Source organism: Ictidomys tridecemlineatus, chromosome 4, assembly GCF_052094955.1.
Source record: "Ictidomys tridecemlineatus isolate mIctTri1 chromosome 4, mIctTri1.hap1, whole genome shotgun sequence".
Classification (NCBI taxonomy): domain Eukaryota; kingdom Metazoa; phylum Chordata; class Mammalia; order Rodentia; family Sciuridae; genus Ictidomys; species Ictidomys tridecemlineatus.
This window is the reverse complement of record NC_135480.1, coordinates 80,581,567-80,600,759: the sequence shown is the minus strand read 5'-3', so window position 1 is coordinate 80,600,759 and position 19,193 is coordinate 80,581,567. Positions and strand designations below refer to the sequence as shown.

Sequence of the window (19,193 nt, the reverse complement as noted above, 5' to 3'; positions counted from 1 at the left end):
CCTATCAGATACAGTTTCTGCAACTTTCAGGATAGAACACTCTTACCCAGTAAGTGGGCACATAGCTAAGCTTCTTGTTTCCTTTGATCTATCAGGAAAACTGTTCTGAAGAGTTTCTTTGAAAAACAAAGGTCCCCCCATTGCGTTCCTGAGAGCTGTCAAATAAATAATAAGCCTTTAAAAAGCCCTCCAGCATGCCTATAATCCAGATGCTCTGAGAGTCTGGAGCAATTCTAAGGCCTCTGTTTCATTGTTTGCTTCGTTCCTTAGTCCACCAGAACTCAAATGATCCGACTCAATATTGCAACTGTGCTAATACTACAGCACAAATGGAAACAAATGAAATTTATTCTCGTCACTGAAGGAGACCCCCTCGCAGACCAAGTTTTGCAATGTGATCCCACATAATCCCCACTGGCCCCCAAGGGCTGCTTCCACCTGTCCTCTTCCTTCACTAGAGGTTAGGAGAAAACGAGCCAAGGTGCATTGGAGAAAGCACTTTGCAGCGCCACGGGAGTTGTGTGCTGGAGTGGGAGTGGATTGGGCGTAGGGACTGCAGCCACGTCGCCAGGCACCGTGGAGCGAGCGAGGCTTGTCAGAGCCCGAGCGCGTCACGGTCGGCGCAAGAGTCGCTGCGCTGCCCAATAGGCGAGGCGCTCGCTGGCAGCCTGCGGGGAGCAGATATAAAAGTGCTGAAACAAGCCCTGAGCTTGTCGACCAAGGGCTGGTAGCTGCCTGAGTCCGGCTGCGAGCGGGGCGCCGGCGGTCCGGGGCTCCCTGGCGCCACAGCCCGGGCGCGCTCGGCTCCCAGCACCCCGAGTCCGGGAGAAACGTCCCGACAGCGCGCTCCCAGGGAACCAGCGGCTCCGGGAAAATGGTCCATCACTTCTTGCTGCTCCTCCTTCTCCACTTGGTGCAAGCCACTGAGCGCCCCGAGGGTCGGGCGGAGGAGCAGAGCCTGGAGGCGGCCCTGGCGGTGCCCAACACCTCGCACTTCTTCTCCTGGAACAACTACACCTTCTCCGACTGGCAGAACTTTGTGGGCAGGAGGCGCTACGGGGCCGAGTCCCAGAACCCCACGGTGAAAGCCCTGCTCATCGTGGCTTACTCCTTCATCATCATCTTCTCGCTCTTTGGCAACGTGCTGGTTTGTCATGTCATCTTCAAGAACCAGCGAATGCACTCGGCCACCAGCCTCTTCATCGTCAACCTGGCGGTGGCAGACATAATGATCACGCTGCTCAACACCCCCTTCACTTTGGTAAGGTCCCTGGCTCCGCTGGCTCCCCAGCCTCAGGCTTTCTTGGTCTCCCTCTCATCTATCTATCTAATTTCTCAATTCTCTCCCCTCCTTCTGTCATTGCCTCCCTCCCTTCTCTCCTCTTCACCCCACCCCCATCTTTCCACCCCTATGGTTCTTCCACCTCCTCATTTCTGGTACTTATGCCTTTCTGACTTCATCTTTTATTCTCTCTTGTCATTCATCCCTAGTTTATCACGCTTCAACCCTCCTCTATTTTTCTTAGTCTTTCCACCAGTCGCTGTGTCTCTCTCTGAAGTCTGTTTCTCATTTCTCTCTCTACTTGTCTGTTTCTATCGCATCCCTCATCACCTTCTTCTCTTCTTATGGTCTTAGTTTTCTGTCACTCCTACCTTTCTCCTATTTTCTCTCTCATTCCATCTCTCTTTCTCTCACATTTTCTCCCTCATTCCCTCCCTCCCATCTTTTGCTCAATTAATTTCTAAACCAGAGCTTCTGCAGCTGGTGACATTGGGTCAATGGTTGGAGTGTCTGCAGCTGGATAATCTCATTGCTGTTTAACCTTATTGGATGCATGCACCCTTTTGATGATCAAACAGTAAATCAAGCCCTTAAAATATTAGCAGACACTATTAGATCACCTCCTCTCTCCCTATTAAAGGTCTACCCCTCCATATCGATGGGGTGCTGTTTTATGCTGCAACTAAAATATCACACAATTGTTGAATGTTAATGGAACCTGAGGTGCATTTTCCTAGATTGCTTATTTCATTTCCCTTCTGTTGATTGACAGTGAGGCCGTGTATGAGCCGTGTATGAGATCTGTGTTGGGGAAGAGATGAGGGTGAAGTGAACATGGGTCCCACCTGGCTTGGCAGGCTCCCCAGCACACAGGTGGTTCATGGCCTCCTCCCCAAGCCCTGGCCACTCAACATTAGTAGTGTAATCTCTGTCCTTTTATGACCTAAAAGTGCAGTTCTCATGGATAATTTGGAATCATGAAGGCTGTGACTGTGCAATCTGCCTGTTTCTATATCATGGGTTACATCTTTTTCAATTTATGGAATAACTTTATTTTTATTTGAGTTACTGTCAAAGCAGAATCTGTTCATGCCTGCCTCTGCCTTTCTTTCTCTCAACACACACACAGACATCCAGAAATGACAGAAAACAAAAAGAAGAGGCTGACTCCTGTAAGTCCATGCACCTATGTGAATGTCCCTCCAAATCTTAAATCTTCAGAGAACTCTTACGTTCTCTTTCTCTTGGTTTGTTATGAGAACATCACTCACATTTGGCAGATAAGGAAACTAAGGCAGAGAGAGGTTCGGTCCCTTGTTCAGGGCTGTGTGGCTAGTAATATGCAGATCCAGGATAAGAATTACATCCCCTACTTCAAGTCCAGATGTCTGTCCACCACATCACCAGAGGAATGGAGGTCACTCTAGGACCATGTTCTGCTTCCACTGCTTCAAACTATGGACTTTCCCTATTCTCATTCTGGTCTATATAGAACTTATTGATGTCCATTCAGGGTTCTTTGGGTACTAACTCAAGGACAAAGAGCACTGCTTCTGTTGCCTTGATTCACAAGAAAGCAACATCTCTTTCTCTCCTTGGTTTTGGTTTGTTTTATGGTGTTGGGGTTTGAACCCAGGACCTGCTGCCTGCCAGCCAAATGCTCTACCACTGCACCACCCATCTACCCCTCCTCCCTAGGTTTCTGACTTGACAGTGGGCAGTGCTGAGATGGGCTGGGTCATCCACAGTGGTAACTGGAAGGCTCCATGGCCTGGCCTTTGTGCTACTGCCCAGAGCCAGGCTATAGGGCTGAATCTGCTATAGACACATCGGGGGACAAGGAGGCCAGGGACCTAAGGCCAGCTACAGCTGAGAGCTGGGAGCCCCTGCCCCAGAGCACGGTCTGCAAGACAGGAAGTCAAGGTGCTAAAAATCCTGCACTCCATCCAGGATGAGCCAAAGTACCTCGGACTTTAACCTGACCCTTAGAGCTGCTGAATCCAAATTCCTATTAAAGTTGCAAGGTGATGGTAATCAGGGAGAGAGAGGAGTATGGGGACAGGGTCTTCTAACCCCTTAGTCTACTCAGCAGGGCAAGGCATCCTGCTTTGGCTGGTTGTTGAGAGTATCCTCCCTCCCATGTCTCCCTTCCTATCTACTTCACTCACTAGGGTCATCAGAAGCCCAGCTCTGACCACTGAGAGCTTAGTAAACAGTTATTCACAGTTCCCATTGTAGAGACATACACAAAATGCAGTGGAACCTAGAGGGGGGAGTCTTTCACTCCCACCCACCAGAGTCCCATGAGAGGGTCAAAGGAGACTTTGCAAAGAACATGACATTTCAAAGGGACCTAGATGAGTAGGAGTTTCCAGGTCACGCTGAACAGTCAATGCTGACAGAGGGATCAGGGAGACAAAGGCAAGGAGACATCAAAGTTCACAGTGTATTGAGGAACATCAAGTGGCTCAGTGTAGCTGGAGCAGCAGAGATGAGAGGAGGGATGGCCTGGGGCTGGAGAGGCAGAGGTGGACCAGAAAGCAAGGCCAGGGCCAAGTTTGAACAGGCCTGGATACTCATGAGGCATCTGGCTGTGGCCTGAGAACTGTGGGCAATGCTCAGCAGGTTGGTAACAGCAATCTGATTTTTTATTAAGGAAGCTATGAACAGCAGTGTGCAGGCTGAGTTGCTAGAGATAAGAGCTAAGAGTGGGGAGGAAGCTGTACCAGGGCCATGACCTCAGGGCTGAAGGACAAGGGAATGTATTTGAAAACCATTAGAGGTTTGGATTTGGTCATTCACTCAGTGTGGGGGTGAGAAGTGTAGGGGTGAATATTGCTAGCTCTATAATGTGGCTAGACTGCTCAAAAGCCTCAAATGGCTCCTCCCTGTCTACCCTGAAAAGAGGAAAGCCCACCATCTGCTGTCCTGGTTTCACGATCAGGCCAGACTTGTCCATTCCTCATTCCCAGCCACGACATGATCCAGTATCAGTGCCTTTTGGTCACCCATGCAAGTCCTTCCTCATTTCGGATGTCTCTGATGTAGTCACAGTGGCAGTGCAGAGGGTCACCCACTTGCTGGGTTCTAGGCACTGTTGCGCCTACTTGATGTGTGTTGTCCATCCTGTTTGATTTTTTTATGATGCATATTATTTTCATTATTATTTATATATGACAGAAGAATGCATTACAATTCTTATTACATATATAGAGCACAATTTTTCATATCTCTGGTGTACACAAAGTATATTCACACCATTTGTGTCTTCATACATGTACTTTGGATAATAATGGTCATCACATTCCACCATCATTTATAACCCCATGCCCCCTCCCTTACCCTCCAACCCCTCTGCCCTATCTAGAGTTTGTCTATTCCTCCCATGTTCCCTCTCCCTATCCTGTTTGATTTCCATAACAACCTTTTAAAAGAGGCAGCTCCATTTTGCAGATGAGGAAATTGAGGCTTAGAGGGTCCAAATGTCTTTCCTAGGATGACCAAAAAATCTGCTGTAAATCTCTACACTGTACTCTTTTCTGTGGGGCTGACTTGCTCTGTTTCTATCTCCATCACCTCTGTTTCTCCTCTGTCCACTCACACCCCTACATGGTAGTCTAATTGCCTTTTGTCTGGGCCTCTATAGGGTATTGATTTCTTTCCACCCTATACTTAGGTTATTTGGTTCCCCCCTCCCCAGATTGGAAGCTCCTTGATCAAAATCATGTTTGGTCCTTCTTGGGCAAGCAGCAATACTCCCCAGGAGCTGCTCATGTACTAATTGAGCAAACAGCCTGGCTGTTGTGGTAGGAGGACTAGGTTCTCCTAGGGCACCATAGCTCTCTCTGATCCATACCACTCCAAGCTCGTCATGGTTCTCCTTCCTGGATGAGGAGTCACAAGATCAGCTTAGCCAAAATTTCTGGTACAGTCCAAACACTATGTTATGTAATCACTAGGCTGAACTTAGTTGGGCAAAGAATGAATTCTACTATTACACATAGAAATACCTACCACTTCTTTCTATTAATAGCTTTCTAACAATCTGCCAGATAGTTTCTTCTCATCCTTTACAGACTTCATACTAAGCCTGTAAGGTAGAGATTTTTGTGATACCTTTTTTTTCCCTTTGCAAATGACAAAACTGAGGTTAACAGAGGTTACATATATTGCCAAGGTTGGACAGTGATAAAATCTTAGAGGTAGGTAGTCCACCTCCAAAGCCCATGTCTTTCCTAAGATCTCCTGTCCTGATGACATAGGATCATGATCAGGGTTTGTTGAACTGAATGAATGATAATGAGCTGAGCTGGGGGAAATCACATGTAATCACGATTTGGCCTCATATATGGACAGAAAGGAGGAGCTGGGAGAGGCCTCCCAAGGGTATGCTCCTTAGAGACCGCCAAGAGGTCAAGGGGGTGTCAGAATCAAGGATTGTCTTTCTCTTAACTTCTGTTTGCTTGTCTCTAGGTCCGCTTTGTGAACAGCACATGGGTGTTTGGGAAGGGCATGTGTCATGTCAGCCGCTTTGCCCAGTACTGCTCCCTGCATGTCTCAGCACTGACACTGACGGCCATTGCTGTGGACCGCCACCAGGTGAGGGCACCTACCTCCAACACTGTCCTCCCTCTTTGGCTTTGCTTTCCTGGAGTCTGCAGGAAATACTCTCAAGACAGTGGTTTTAGCCCGGATTTCACTGAGCATGTTTTCTTATTGATAAGCATGTAGATTACGAATCTTAATCCCTTTGTCCTAGTTGTTTCAAAAAAAGTTTGTTGTCTGATGAAAGCTCAGTGGTGGCATTTTCTGTCTCAGAAATCAATGAGCTCATTTTAGGGGTAGAAAGGGAAACCTGAAAAATTACAGATGAAAAGAGAGCAACAAATAATTGCAGGTTGGAGATAGGCTCTTCAGTAAGAGATGGGTATTCACTGGCCCAGACTGTTGAAGAGGAAAACAAGCCAGGATATCCAATGGCAAGAGCAGGTGTCATGGTGGTGATATCACCTGGGGTGAGGACATTAGAAGTCCTGGGTGGACATGGTAGTAGGAACCCAAAGAGAACCTGAGGGTGTCCATCCTGGAAGGTGCCATGCCAGGTGCCTTGCCTATGCTAACTCAGTGAGCCTGTGTTGTATGTTTAGACTATGCTGAATCAAGGAACCAAGGCATGGAAAAGTGCATGGGCAGCTTTTTCAAGATCATGTGACTATGAATAATGCCTCTAGGACCAAGGTCTATGTGGCTCCATGCTACTCTGTGATCACTAGACCACTCTGCTATGAGAAGACTCAAGGAAACCTAAAAAACAAGTATCATTAGGGCCACCAGGACAAAGAGGAATGGGATTTATTCTGAGTAGCACCCAGGGATAAGGAACTTCAAAGATGCAGGTTCAAAGCTGAAGTCCAATGTGAGGAATGATTTTCTAATGAAATGTCTAAAGGTGGACAAAGCTGCCTGGGAGGTAATGCATTCCATGTTCCCAGCCATATCTAAGCAAAGTCCGGATGACAACTTGATAAGAATGTCTTCAAAGGGACACAAGCATCTATCTGATAAGGAATTGGACTAGCCAAACTTTGAAATTTTTTTTTGAAATGTTATTGTTTTGTAAGAATGAACTCTTCATATATACTATCAATACATTACAGCAAAGTGTGAACCATTTACATACAAATATTTTTTTTTAAATCTCCTTTTATTCAATAAGATCTCTAGGCTACCTGTCCTTGGTCTGTGATTACTCCTGTCTAACACAGTTAAGAGTTGGTGCATGGGTTGAGTGGGGCTGAGGAACAGGGGTTAAATCTTCCTTATGTTGACCATGTTGCCATATTTTCAAACATCGGGTCTTGACCCAATGCCAATGAAATCCCTGAACAGTGTCTGGAGACTTTTCCCAGGTTACTACTGCCTTCGGCAAACCTGAACACAGGAGTAGGAGGGGCAGAGATGGCCAAGTCCAGAATGGAGATGTTCTGGGAAGCTTCCGAAAACTCATCACAACCACCCATAAGATCTTAAAAAAAATTGGGAAGAAAAAAAATTTCGAGAAACATCCAGAACATTGCATGTGTTTCAGGATAGTGTCCTAAGACAGCAGTAACTCTGTATGACCTCTGTCTCCCTGACTCTGAACTCACCTATCCCCAGTGCCTTTCCCAAGAAGTAACGATTCTCATCTTAAAATGAAGATGCTTTTAAATGTTCAAGCTTTTAGAAGAATTGATTGGCATACAGTAGCAATTTCGAGTGCATTTCACCCTGAAGCCTATAACACTGGCTTTATTGTAGGCGTGTGGATGCCGAGCCCCATTGCAATTTTGCTAGCAGCTTTCATAAACAGTGTTGTGAGCTCCTAAATAAGTGTCAATGCAGCTTTCCATGAGAGGTACAACAGCTTCAGACCTTTTCAGAGCCCTGCATAACCTAAGGTGTCTAGAATCCTGGGAAGATTATGTCAGATCTCAAGGACGTAGGCACTGAGCATGGGCTTGTCCCTCTACCAGCTTTGCTTTGGGGCTATGCAAGCAGACCTCCTCCACAAGCCCTCCTTGGTCCCAGGTCTGCAGCAAGAAGCCTTTGAACTGCCAAGGCTCTCTGAATCCAGGCAGCACCATTTTTACACTCCTGAAGGTTGGCTATGGAGTGGGGCATGGTCCCTGCCCCCCAACCCCCAGATACCTGGTCAGCTCAGGGGCTCAACAATGAATGTAAAGGGTGCTTGCTTAATAAATAAGGCATATCTTAGTGACAACTGAGCTGCAGTATCTGGAGTCTCATTTGCTTTAAACTTGTTTAGCTAGTGATGTTGTTTGCTTGTTTTTCAGGTCATTATGCATCCTTTAAAGCCCCGAATCTCTATCACCAAGGGTATCATCTACATCGCTGTGATCTGGATCATGGCTACCTTCTTCTCGCTCCCTCATGCTATCTGTCAGAAATTGTTTACCTTCAAGTACAGGTGAGATGAATAAGTAGGAGAAGCCTAGGCTTTAGAGGAGATCGCCAATCCCTGCCTTCTCTCAAATCGACAGGAAGCCCTGGCAAAGGGAAACTGGAGGCCCCTCTGGATCCACAACTATCAGAGTTACAAGTCCTGCCCCACTGAGCCATGATCCTGGCCTCTCTCCCATCATGTTGCTTTCTGATCCATGCCTATTCTTTGCACCTCCCACCCAGCTTTTGTCTTTTTTTTCTTCTCAACCACTTCAGCTTCCTCTTGATTGTCTTTCCAATCTCTCTCCAAGGACCAGGCAGTCGTTACCAGGTTTTGCCACCAGGGGGCATGTGCTCACATAGACTGAGATGGGAATCAACTGCACCTCGTTTAAAATGAGCAAGGCTTAAATTCTCACAGGACTTAGAAAAACATATATGTGTGTATGTGTCTGAGGCAGGATTCTCCTAATCCCCCCACCTCTCACCTAGATTTGTTTATCATATGTTTTTACCAGATGGGATATTCTTTCAAACATTCAGTGTTTAAAATTTAAAGTAGTTCATTAAGACCTATCTCCTTGCTAGACTCTTAAATTTAGAAAGAGCTGGCTCAGTTTCTTTTATTTTTAATTTTTTTAGTTGTCAGTGTGTTTAAATGTGTTGCTGAGAATCGAACCCAGGGCCTCACACATGCTAGGCAAGTGCGCTGCCACGGCGGCACAACCGCAGCCCAAGATGGCTCAGTTCCTGATTTGGTATCTCAGTGATCTCAACCATACTCTTTGTAACAAGCCTTCAGTCTGTATTTACTGAGTGAATAAATGAATGAACGATCATAGAGGGATTTTCAACCTTTCACACGTTGTTGTAGGTGAAGTTCCAACAGGTCCTGAGATAAAGGTATGCACACATGCAAGAAGTTTATTAGGCCCATGCTCCAAGGAATACTGGGTGAAGGGGTAGGGAGGCAGGACTGGGAAGGGAGAACCCATGCCAGGGTGTAGCTTAAGGGGAAGCTGGAGTCTCTGGAGCAATCTTTAGAGTCAGGAGTAGAATCTGGAGGAAAAACCCTGCTGCAGGCCAGAGAGCTGGGCTTTCACATTCCTGCCAGCCACTGGCTCCAGGCTTACTAGAGAAAATAGAAACTGCCCCCACTTCTGCTCTTACTGAATCCATGGAAAGGATTTTCCGTGTCTAGGGTAATCCTAGACACCTAGAAGACCACGGATGCCAGCATTTCTTGCTGGAGGGGCAGCAGCTGGGGCTGATGCTCTGTTAAGGGAGGTCCTGGGGACCAAGACAATGCACTCCCAGTGTCTGCTGCAGTGGCTATGCACTGTTTCCGTGAAAGACACATTTTGCTTACTTCTATGACAAAAGCAGACTCAAGAGAGACAGAGAAGCCCTGAAGGTCAATTTTTCAAATTATTGATAAAGGCTCCTTTCATGAATTCCAGGATATTGGAAGAAATCAGACACTCAGATCCACCCACATTCAGACCCCCCAGCTGCCTTCACACATGGAAGACTTTTTTTTTTCCCTACAAGAGCAAAGGGAATTTTTATTTTGCTACATATAACAAGAGCAACAAGGCACACGGACCTAGTAAGAAAGATCAAGAGGAGCAGGGTACATTTTTAAGGACACTACTGTTTCACCATTCAACACATACCTATTAGATCTTATTTGTGGGCTAGGAACAACGCAAGACTAAGAGGACTCAGAGATTCAGTGTCTTCCTTACCTTTATGGAACTCAACCTTGTGGGGAGTGAGAAACGTGTTCAGATACTTAGGCTATAGTGTCAAAAGAGCTATAACAGACAGATGTGCCAAGAGTCCAGGGGAGGGAGGGGCTGGCGCCTCTTGGGGTGAAGGCTTTCCATCTTTTCTCCTCCCTGTCACCTTCTTTCTCTCTCTCCTGCCCACAGTGAGGACATTGTGCGCTCCCTATGCCTGCCAGACTTCCCTGAGCCAGCCGATCTCTTCTGGAAGTACCTGGACCTGGCCACCTTCATCCTGCTGTACATCCTCCCTCTCCTCATCATCTCCGTGGCCTATGCTCGCGTGGCCAAGAAGCTGTGGCTGTGTAACACGATTGGCGATGTGACCACCGAGCAGTATCTGGCCCTGCGCCGCAAGAAGAAGAAAACCATCAAGATGCTGATGCTTGTGGTGGTCCTCTTTGCCCTGTGCTGGTTCCCTCTCAACTGCTACGTCCTCCTCCTGTCCAGTAAGGTCATCCGCACCAACAATGCCCTCTACTTCGCCTTCCACTGGTTTGCCATGAGTAGCACCTGCTACAACCCCTTCATCTACTGCTGGCTGAATGAGAACTTCAGGGTAGAGTTAAAGGCATTACTGAGCATGTGCCAAAGACCCCCCAAGCCTCAGGAAGACAGGCCACCCTCCCCAGTTGCCTCCTTCAGGGTGGCTTGGACAGAGAAGAGCAATGGTGGGAGGGCTCCACTAGCTAATAACCTCTTGCCTTCCTCGCAACTCCAGTCTGGGAAGACAGACCTGTCATCTGTGGAACCCATTGTGGCAATGAGTTAGAGGAGGTGGGGAGAAGGCAGGGGAGGATCTGCCTCCAGCTGAGATTGGAAAATGGCCTATCCTCTTGTGCATGATCTTCACAGTGCTGGAAACAAGTTCCTACAGAAACAGTAGGACTCTTGAGTTCCTAGGAAACTACCTGGCCTTCTAGCCCCATTTGAAGTGCAAACTAAAATTCAATTACCAACTAGGCATCTGTTCATAAATTCCTATTTAGAAAATGCTATGAGGTATAGCACCCTGGATCTCTGAGCAAGAGAACCAAGGCAACCTCAGCTCAGATGGGGGCTGAATCAGTCAATGGACTCCAACTGTTGGGCAGCTACCTTATAGCCCTTCTGACTACTGAGCATCCACAGAGGAAACTTAAAGTCATCCTTTGGGTGCAGCTGACCCACATGCACAGAGCTCTGCTGAAAACAGATTCGCTGGCCAGTGAGATGTTAGCAAGCTAGAGCAGGCATAGGTTTTCATGCCTTGCCTTCTGAAGTCATTGGACCAAGATAAATCATAGTTTTTCAGTAGATTGGCTCTATACATGACAAGAAAGGACCAATTTAGTTTCCTTAAAACAAACAGAAATCATTATTTCCACTTGGAAAAATTCAGAAAAGCACAAAGAAAAAAAAACCCATCTTTTCATCCCATCAATTTGTGATCACCTCTGCTAACGCTGTGAATTTATTTTCAGCTTTCCCCTTTGCGTGTAAACGGGTATATGTATGCATGTGTGCAGTTTTAAAATTTGGAACTATAATTTTCCATTAGATTGTAATGATCAACAAGGAACAGGGGTGCAGCAGAGTACTTATGAGCCTCTCTCCAAGAGTAGTCCAGACAAATCAAAGAAGAGGGGAGAGAGGAACCCCAAATGAACACTGTCCCAAAGCATTCAGAACTGGTTTCAACTTTCAGCCAATGGTGGCCCAACACCAGCTAAGGTACCTCTCCCCAGATGGTGGTCATCATGATGATCCAGGAGAAAAGACTCAGCCATGAGTATAATTTCTTTTTTTCTTACAATCACACAGAAACAAAAGGGGGTGAAATGTTGTTCTGTTTTCACAGGAAATGAGGGAACAGCCTTTCCAATATGCTGGTAATAACTGTGCTGAGCCACTTCATCATCCCAACTGTCTAGACAGGCCATTTCTCTGTGTTGTCTGAATAATGAGATTTCTTTCACACCAGTTTCTGAAAGAAGACTCACTGTCATCATCACCTTGGCAATTCACATGTCACTTCCAAAAACCTATGGTATCCTTAAAAAAACTTTTTCCTTAAGGGCCCACTCGCCAGAAAAATCTCATTCTAGAGACTGAATGTTTTTGTCACTTTCCGTCTGGTCCTGACTTGACTCACAGTGTCACTCAGAGAGAGACTTGTCAGGCAGAATTGAGCTTAATTCTCTAGCCCTGAACAATTGCTGCTGTCATGCTGGGTTTAGGTTTTCTCCCAGCCCTGGAGAAACCCTGAAAGGGAAGCGGGCAGATGGAGTTGAATGGGAAACAGTGTTAGGGGAGAAGGGTTTGGCCAAGGTTCACTTATATCTCCAGGCAGTTAATTGAAACTGAACTTGGTTTCATCATCTGCTTCTGTATAATGAACCACAAGAGTTTCTTTCACTGGTCGATTTATGAGGATGTTAGAACATTTTCAAAATAGAAAAAAAAATTTTTAACAATCATCTTTTTCTGAAAAGTGGATTTAAAAAATGACTTTCATGGGGGCTGAGAGCATTTTCTAAGTCCAAACGGATCCCCAAGTGAGTTTTTTCGGGCTAAATGGCTCCTGTGTTTGTTCTTGTCTGTGATGTCAGGAAGCAGCTTTTAGTCCCTCTTAATGCTGCCATAGAAATTCTATGAACTAGAACCAGAAGAGGCAGCAGGGAGATAGAAAGTGTGCCCTGGTCTGGACTCATGGATAGGGACAGCTTCATCCAGTTGTCTTCGAAGGTGGCTAGAAATACTGCTGAGTTATGAGAAAACCCTTAAGTCTGGGTCTCCTGTTGTCACCTGTCTGCCCCTTTCCATGTGTGTTTCCTGTGGCCCTCAGAGCAAAAAGTGACTTGTAATTGTGAACGTGAAATTTGTAAAACTTGAGTTTTCTCAGTGTGATATACAGAATGCTTCACTGTAAATTGTTCTAGTCTCAATAAAATATCTTGTGTGTGTGGAGGCTGTGCCACTTGGATTGGTGATTCTGTCACACCTGGTAACCTTTAAAATGGGGATCAACATGGATTCAGGAAGGGAGCATGGAACTCATCTACCCCAAAGTCTGGCATCTCAGATGCAGGAGTCCAGCATTGAGAGGGGACACAGCCAGTTGAGAAGCCTCTGTCTCCTGATCCAGAGCTTCCTCCTCTGAGTCAGCCGAGTGCTGCATGTTTTAGCCCCAAACTCCATCTGTTCCTTGGTGACTGAGGAGGAGGTGAAGCTGCCACTGGAGCCTGGAGAGTGATTCTCCCACTCTCTGTGTGCAGTGGGCACCACCTTCCCTGTGCCTACTGTGATCTGTCACACTGGGCCTGGGGTCCCACTATTCTGCCAGGGGAGCTGCGTGGGAGCCTTCATTGCACACATAATTACCCGGATGCCATCCAAAGCATCTGTTAAAATAAATTTTAAACAGTTTCACAGACAGTTGTTAATTGGAGTAATTTTCTAAACTTAGAGGAAAATTAGAAGAAAAAATGGAAGGCATAAAAGAAGTAGAGGGGAACTAACATTTGTTGAAATTTCCTATTTCAGTTCCATGCTAAAAGCTTTTGAGCTCATTATCTCATTCACAGGCACAGTAGCCCTTCAGAGTGGGCATTATTATTTCTATATTGCAGAAATATAGAAATATATTTCTTCTGAGGCTCAGCAAACTTAGATAACTTGCACACATCTAAATAGGAAACAAGTCACCTTCTTGGACATTAGGTTCTGAGAAAGTATGAAAAAAGAATCTTACTTTTTTTTTTTTTTAAATTCAGTGTTCTCTAAATTTTCTTGATTGGAAGATAACTTTTTTTATCCTCCAAAATTTATTAACCATCTTAAAAATCTAAAATCTATTAACCATCTTAAAAATTAGTGTTTGAACTATATACTTTGGGAAATGCTTGACTAGGTGAGCCTCAAAGGCTCTTGTAGCCCACTGGTCAATAAATCCATGGTTCTAGTACTAGAAAAGTCACATGGCTGTCTCATGAGTTGTTAAGGTTAAGCTCATCTTCCAAGCAAGCTCCTAAGTGACTCTCACTTTGCTGGTGCCTGTTAGACCATGGTAGGTTGCCAAGGAAAATAGCCAGCCTGGGCCTCAAGGTCTTCAGATAACATAAACAGAACTCAGATGACCCCTCGCTGTGCTACCAGAGTCTCTATAGTGATGGAGCCCTTCCAGAATGTCTGGATCCAGGAGGAATCTGATAAGACCCGGGATTTTAGAGCATCCATGGGTGAAACACGTATGTCTTAGAGTGTGGCCTGAAGATGGTAGCCATGGCAGCCAGCCTCCAGGCTGTGAAGGATGACCTTTAGCATTTCCATGTACTCCTCCCCTGAAATTTCCTTTCATTTCAATGAGTAGTTAGGAAAAGGAACACAAGAAGAATAAGAAATAAATGCAATGCTGGGAACCTTTTTAAAAAACAACAAAAAAGGTGGTATCTAATGTGAGAAAACCCTGGGATCAGTGTTCTTTCTGAGACATCATAACCTGAATTGGGGAGAATAAGCTACTAAGCTGCTTCATGAGGACAGAGGGGTTGAACTTCATAGGGCCTCCCCTGCTTCCATTTCTAGCCCAGCAGGAACCCTATCTTCAGATTGGTCATGAATTTAAGATGTTCAGCTTAACTATGAAGAAGGCAAAGGAATCATAAGCATGGGATTTAGGATATTGATTATGGCAGGCTGGGGTACTGGTTGGTGTCAAGGTAGGGTAGGGACCACAAGGTAGATACAGATAATTGTCCAGCTTTTATTTTGAACAATAGGCTCATGGATGCTAATTATGTATTAAAAGTAATGAATCAAATAACTAACCAGATAGCTAAAAACAGGTCACGTGTTGACCAATGTGAAGGATGTGCCATGAAGCCAGGCATGGGTGGCAGGAGCCTGCAGTCCCAGCTACTAGGGATGCTGAAGTACAAGAATTGCTTGAGCCTAGGAGTTTGAGATCAGCTTGGGTAACACACCATACTCCATCTCAACAATGACAAAAGGGAGCATGCCACAGATCGAGGTTATAGAGAATCCAATTATGCACCCCTGAAATCTATAACCAACCAACCAAAAAACAACAAACCAATGGATATGGAGACGTAGAGGTCCAGGCCTTCACTTTTCTTCCCTGTACTCTTCCAGTCCACTCACATCTGTATTACTAGAACATGCAATTAGAGTTCACTGCTAAGACAACCAAGACATGACAATTATTTTTCCTTTTTAAAACAACCTTGTTTTTCTGAAGTTAAAACTTGCTTTGGCTTAGTTTTCTAAATCACTGCCGCTAATTGTTCTCTGGTGTTAAAAATAGTCGAAACTGCTTTGTGACATGGGCACATGACCTAAGTGTTCTCCAGCTCCCGAGCCTGGTCCCCTCAGACTTCCTGAGCTGCCTGAGTGGCTCCACTCTGTCTGCTCTCCTCCTGCAGAACACCTGTCCTCACTGCCTTGCTGCCCTCTCCAGCGTTAGAGCTAGTTCAGCTTCTGCAGCGTTGTCTTTCTCTTTTTTGGTTTACTCCCTTATTTGGGAAGATCACATCTTCCAGCATTATCCCAAGGAAAGGTGCATCGTTGCTCGTTTCTTTTGAGAGCTGATCTGTCTGTAAATGTGTTTAATTTTAACTTGTATTTAATTGGTAGTGTGTAGAATACTGAGTTGAAAATCATGTTTTTTTCCACAATTTTGAAGGCATTTGTATTTGTTTTATATTACTGCCATAATTCATTACCACTGCCTTAGAGGTTTACACAATAAAAATTGCTTATCTTGGGGCTGGGGATGTGGCTCGGGCGGTAGCGCGCTTGCCTGGCATGCTTGCGGCCAGGGTTCGATCCTCAGCACCACATACAAAACAAAGATGTTGTGTCCGCCGATAACTAAAAAATAAATATTAAAAAAAATTCTGTCTCTCTCCCCCTCTCTCTTGAAAAAAAAAATTGCTTATCTTATAGTTCTGTAGGCAGATCAGGAGTCTGACACAGAAGGGCTTCATTACCGTCTGTTGGCTCTGGGTAGACCCTCTCTCCTGCCCTTGATAGCTGGCACAGGCTCACATTCCTTGGCTCTTGGCCCCCTTCCTCTAGGTTCAAAACCAGCAGCACCATGTCAGAACTTCTTCCATCATCACATTTCTCTCTGACTCTCTTCTTTTGCCCCTTCCTCCTCATTTTTTAGGACTTTTGTGATTGCATTGAGCCCATCTGGGAAACACAGGATAATGTCTCTATTTTAAAGTCAGCTGATTAGCAACCTTCAGTCCATCCTCCAACCTAATTCTTTTTTGCCTGGACATATTCACAGGTTCTAGGCATTGGGATGTGACCATCTTCAGGGAGGGCCATTATCCTACTTACTAGTGTTGCTCCATTATCTTCTGCTGAGAAACTGGATACTTTTCTGAGTCAGTCCTATGCGTGTGCTCTAAGACCCTTCTATTTTAGATTGAGGCCAAAAAGATGAGTTGAATGGACTGTAGGAGGGATCACCAACTGTGCACCTTTCAAGAACTTATGTAGGCACCAGTCTCTGGGATTCTTCCAAAGATATGATGTTGCTGTGGGTTCACTAATCCACGGAGAAAAGATGCTTCGGGGGTGTCTGCTTGGCATGCTGCCCTAACTGTTCATGTGTAGATTCTCCAGTGGTTAAGTATTCCCACTCTACATTCAGGAACTCCGGGACTAACCACAGAATAAGCTCATGAAGCCAAAATTTCCTTTATCGCTTGACTCCCTTATGGTTGGTGGGAATGTAAAATGGTGACTGCTCAGTCATTGCATGCCATGGGAAACCTGTGCTAACCCTATTCTCATTGCCTTCAAATCCTGGAAAAGAGATAACTAAGTCCAGATTCTAAAAGTCTGTACCTGCCACCATTTGTGGAACAAGTTGTATGTTAATCATTGTTCTTTGTTGTAGAAAACAAGCCATTTTGACTAGTTTAAATCTAAAAACACCTTATTACAGGATAGCAGGGAAAAAAACAGAATTTTCAGGGTCATTAGGGAATGACATTTGGACCATTGTACAAACAGAAGCAGTACAGCCAAAAGTGCTCACACGGCCATCATTCAGTGCTAAGGCTGGCAGAATCTGTGCTACAGCCGCCAGTGAACTCTATTCCTCCCACTCAGTGTCCTCTAGAAGAGCACCTAGACCTTGACACGGTTTCCACTTCTCATGGCTCACTTTGGCTTCAAAATTTTTGTGAGCATATCCCTTGCCAGAACATAAGTCACATGCAGATCAGGTACAGAAGGGTCTAAAATATGTTTTACATTATATATATATATGTGTGTGTGTGTGTGTGTGTGTGTGTGTGTGTGTGTGTGTGTGTGTAGGTATATATATATATAGCATTCCAACCTCAGCAATGTAAGAAAGCAGTTGTAATTATTATCAAATAAACCAACCTGAAGTATGTGTTTTAGCAGAGATTCATAAAAAGTAATCTCTTGCAGCATTTGATAGTCCAAAACTTATTTTATTTTAAAAATTTCTTGTTGGTTGTTTTGGTTATACATAACAATAGGATTCATTTTAACACAATTATAAAAGCATGGGATATAATTTGTTCTAAATCAGTCCCCAGTACTTGCCCTTTCCTTCCACCCTCCATCCCCCTTCCTTCCTTCTACTCTACTGATCTTTCTGCTATTTACTTACAGTATTTTTTAAACTTAGTGTCTTGTGAATATACATGATGGTTAGATTCACTGTTGTATGTTCATATATGTGCATAGGAAATGCAGGTCAGATCCATTCCACTCTCTTTCCTTAAACCTGTCCCTCTTCCCTTCCTTTCATCCCCCTTTGTCTATTCCACGGGTCTTTCTTCTATTTTTTTAAAACGTACTCTGTTAAGCTGGCATGGTGGCATGTGCCTGGAATCCCAGAGGCTTGTGAGGCTAGGCAATAGGATCCAGATTTCAAAGCCGGCCTCAGCAAAATTAAGGCACTAACCAACTCAGTGGGACTCTGTTTCTAAATGAAATACAAAATAGGGCTGGGGTGTGGCTCAGTGGTCAAGTGCTCCTGAGTTCAATCCCCAGTACCAAAACAAAAAACAAAAACTTACTCTATTAAGCCTTGCTCTAGAATGACAGTTTAGTTGTGCTACAGTTGGGCCCCAAAAGGCCCAGGTGTTAAAGACTTGGTCATCAGCTTGTGGTGCAATTAGGAGTGAGTGGAACCTTTAGGAGGTTGGGCCCAGTGGAAGAAAGTTAAGTAATTGGGAGTATGTCCTAGAAGGAGATACTAGGGCCCCAACCCTTTTTCTCTGTTTGCTTCCCAGTTGCCATGAGGTGAGCAGATTTGCTCTAATATGTGCTCCCCACCATGATGCACTGGTTTGTCACAGGCCCAAAGACACACTGGACAACTGGCCATAAACCTCTGACATCATGAGCCAAAGTAAACCTTTACTTCCTTTAAGTTGATTATCTCAGGTATTTTGTTATAGTCACAGGAAACTGACTAACAGGCTGTATAAACAATAGTAGGTTGACTGTCACTTTTCTCCTTAATATTTTGAGGACATTATTTTATTGTTTCTGGCATCTATTTTTAGGGATGAGGTTTCACTCTTTGAATGTCTTTCCTTTGTAAGAAGAGTTTTTTTTAATCTCCTAGTTTCATTAAGGTATAATTGACAAAAATTATGTACATTTGTGGTTTGCAACATGTTTTGATAAGTGTATACATTGTGAGATGATTAAATAAGGCTAATTAACATACCTATCACCTCACATAATTATCATTTTGTGGTAAGAATATTTAAGATCTACTGTTTTACCAAATTTCAAGCATATAGTACATTATTATTAACTAAACTCACCATGCTGTATGATAGACTTCCAGAAATTATTCACCCTGCTGAACTGAAACTCTGTAGTCTTTGACCAACATCTCCCCATTTATCTCACCACCTGCTCACACCTTCCAGTCCTTGGCAATTCCCATCTATTCTACTCTCTGCTGCTATGAGTTCAACTCTTTAGATTTTACTCATGAGTGAGATCATGTGGTATTTTTCTTTCTTTTCTGGCTTATTTCAGAAAACATAATGTCCTTTGGACTCATAAGTAGGTAGTTTTTCAGATTGTATCTTATTCTTTGACATTTTGAACATTTACTAAGTTTTTGAGTTTGTATTTGCTTTTCTTTATTTTGTTTGGAATTCTGT

At 44.6% G+C, this 19,193-nt stretch overlaps 1 protein-coding gene across 1 annotated transcript; it reads left to right on the top strand.

The window, feature by feature from the left end:
• Positions 1 to 611: 611 nt before the first annotated feature.
• On the top strand, positions 612 to 12,963 carry Gpr83 (G protein-coupled receptor 83). Its single transcript, XM_005337188.4, has 4 exons — positions 612 to 1,261; positions 5,756 to 5,881; positions 8,119 to 8,252; positions 10,162 to 12,963. Exons 1-4 carry the CDS (start codon positions 875 to 877, stop codon positions 10,784 to 10,786), a joined length of 1,272 nt encoding a protein of 423 aa, XP_005337245.1. The 5' UTR covers positions 612 to 874; the 3' UTR covers positions 10,787 to 12,963.
• Positions 12,964 to 19,193: the final 6,230 nt, after the last annotated feature.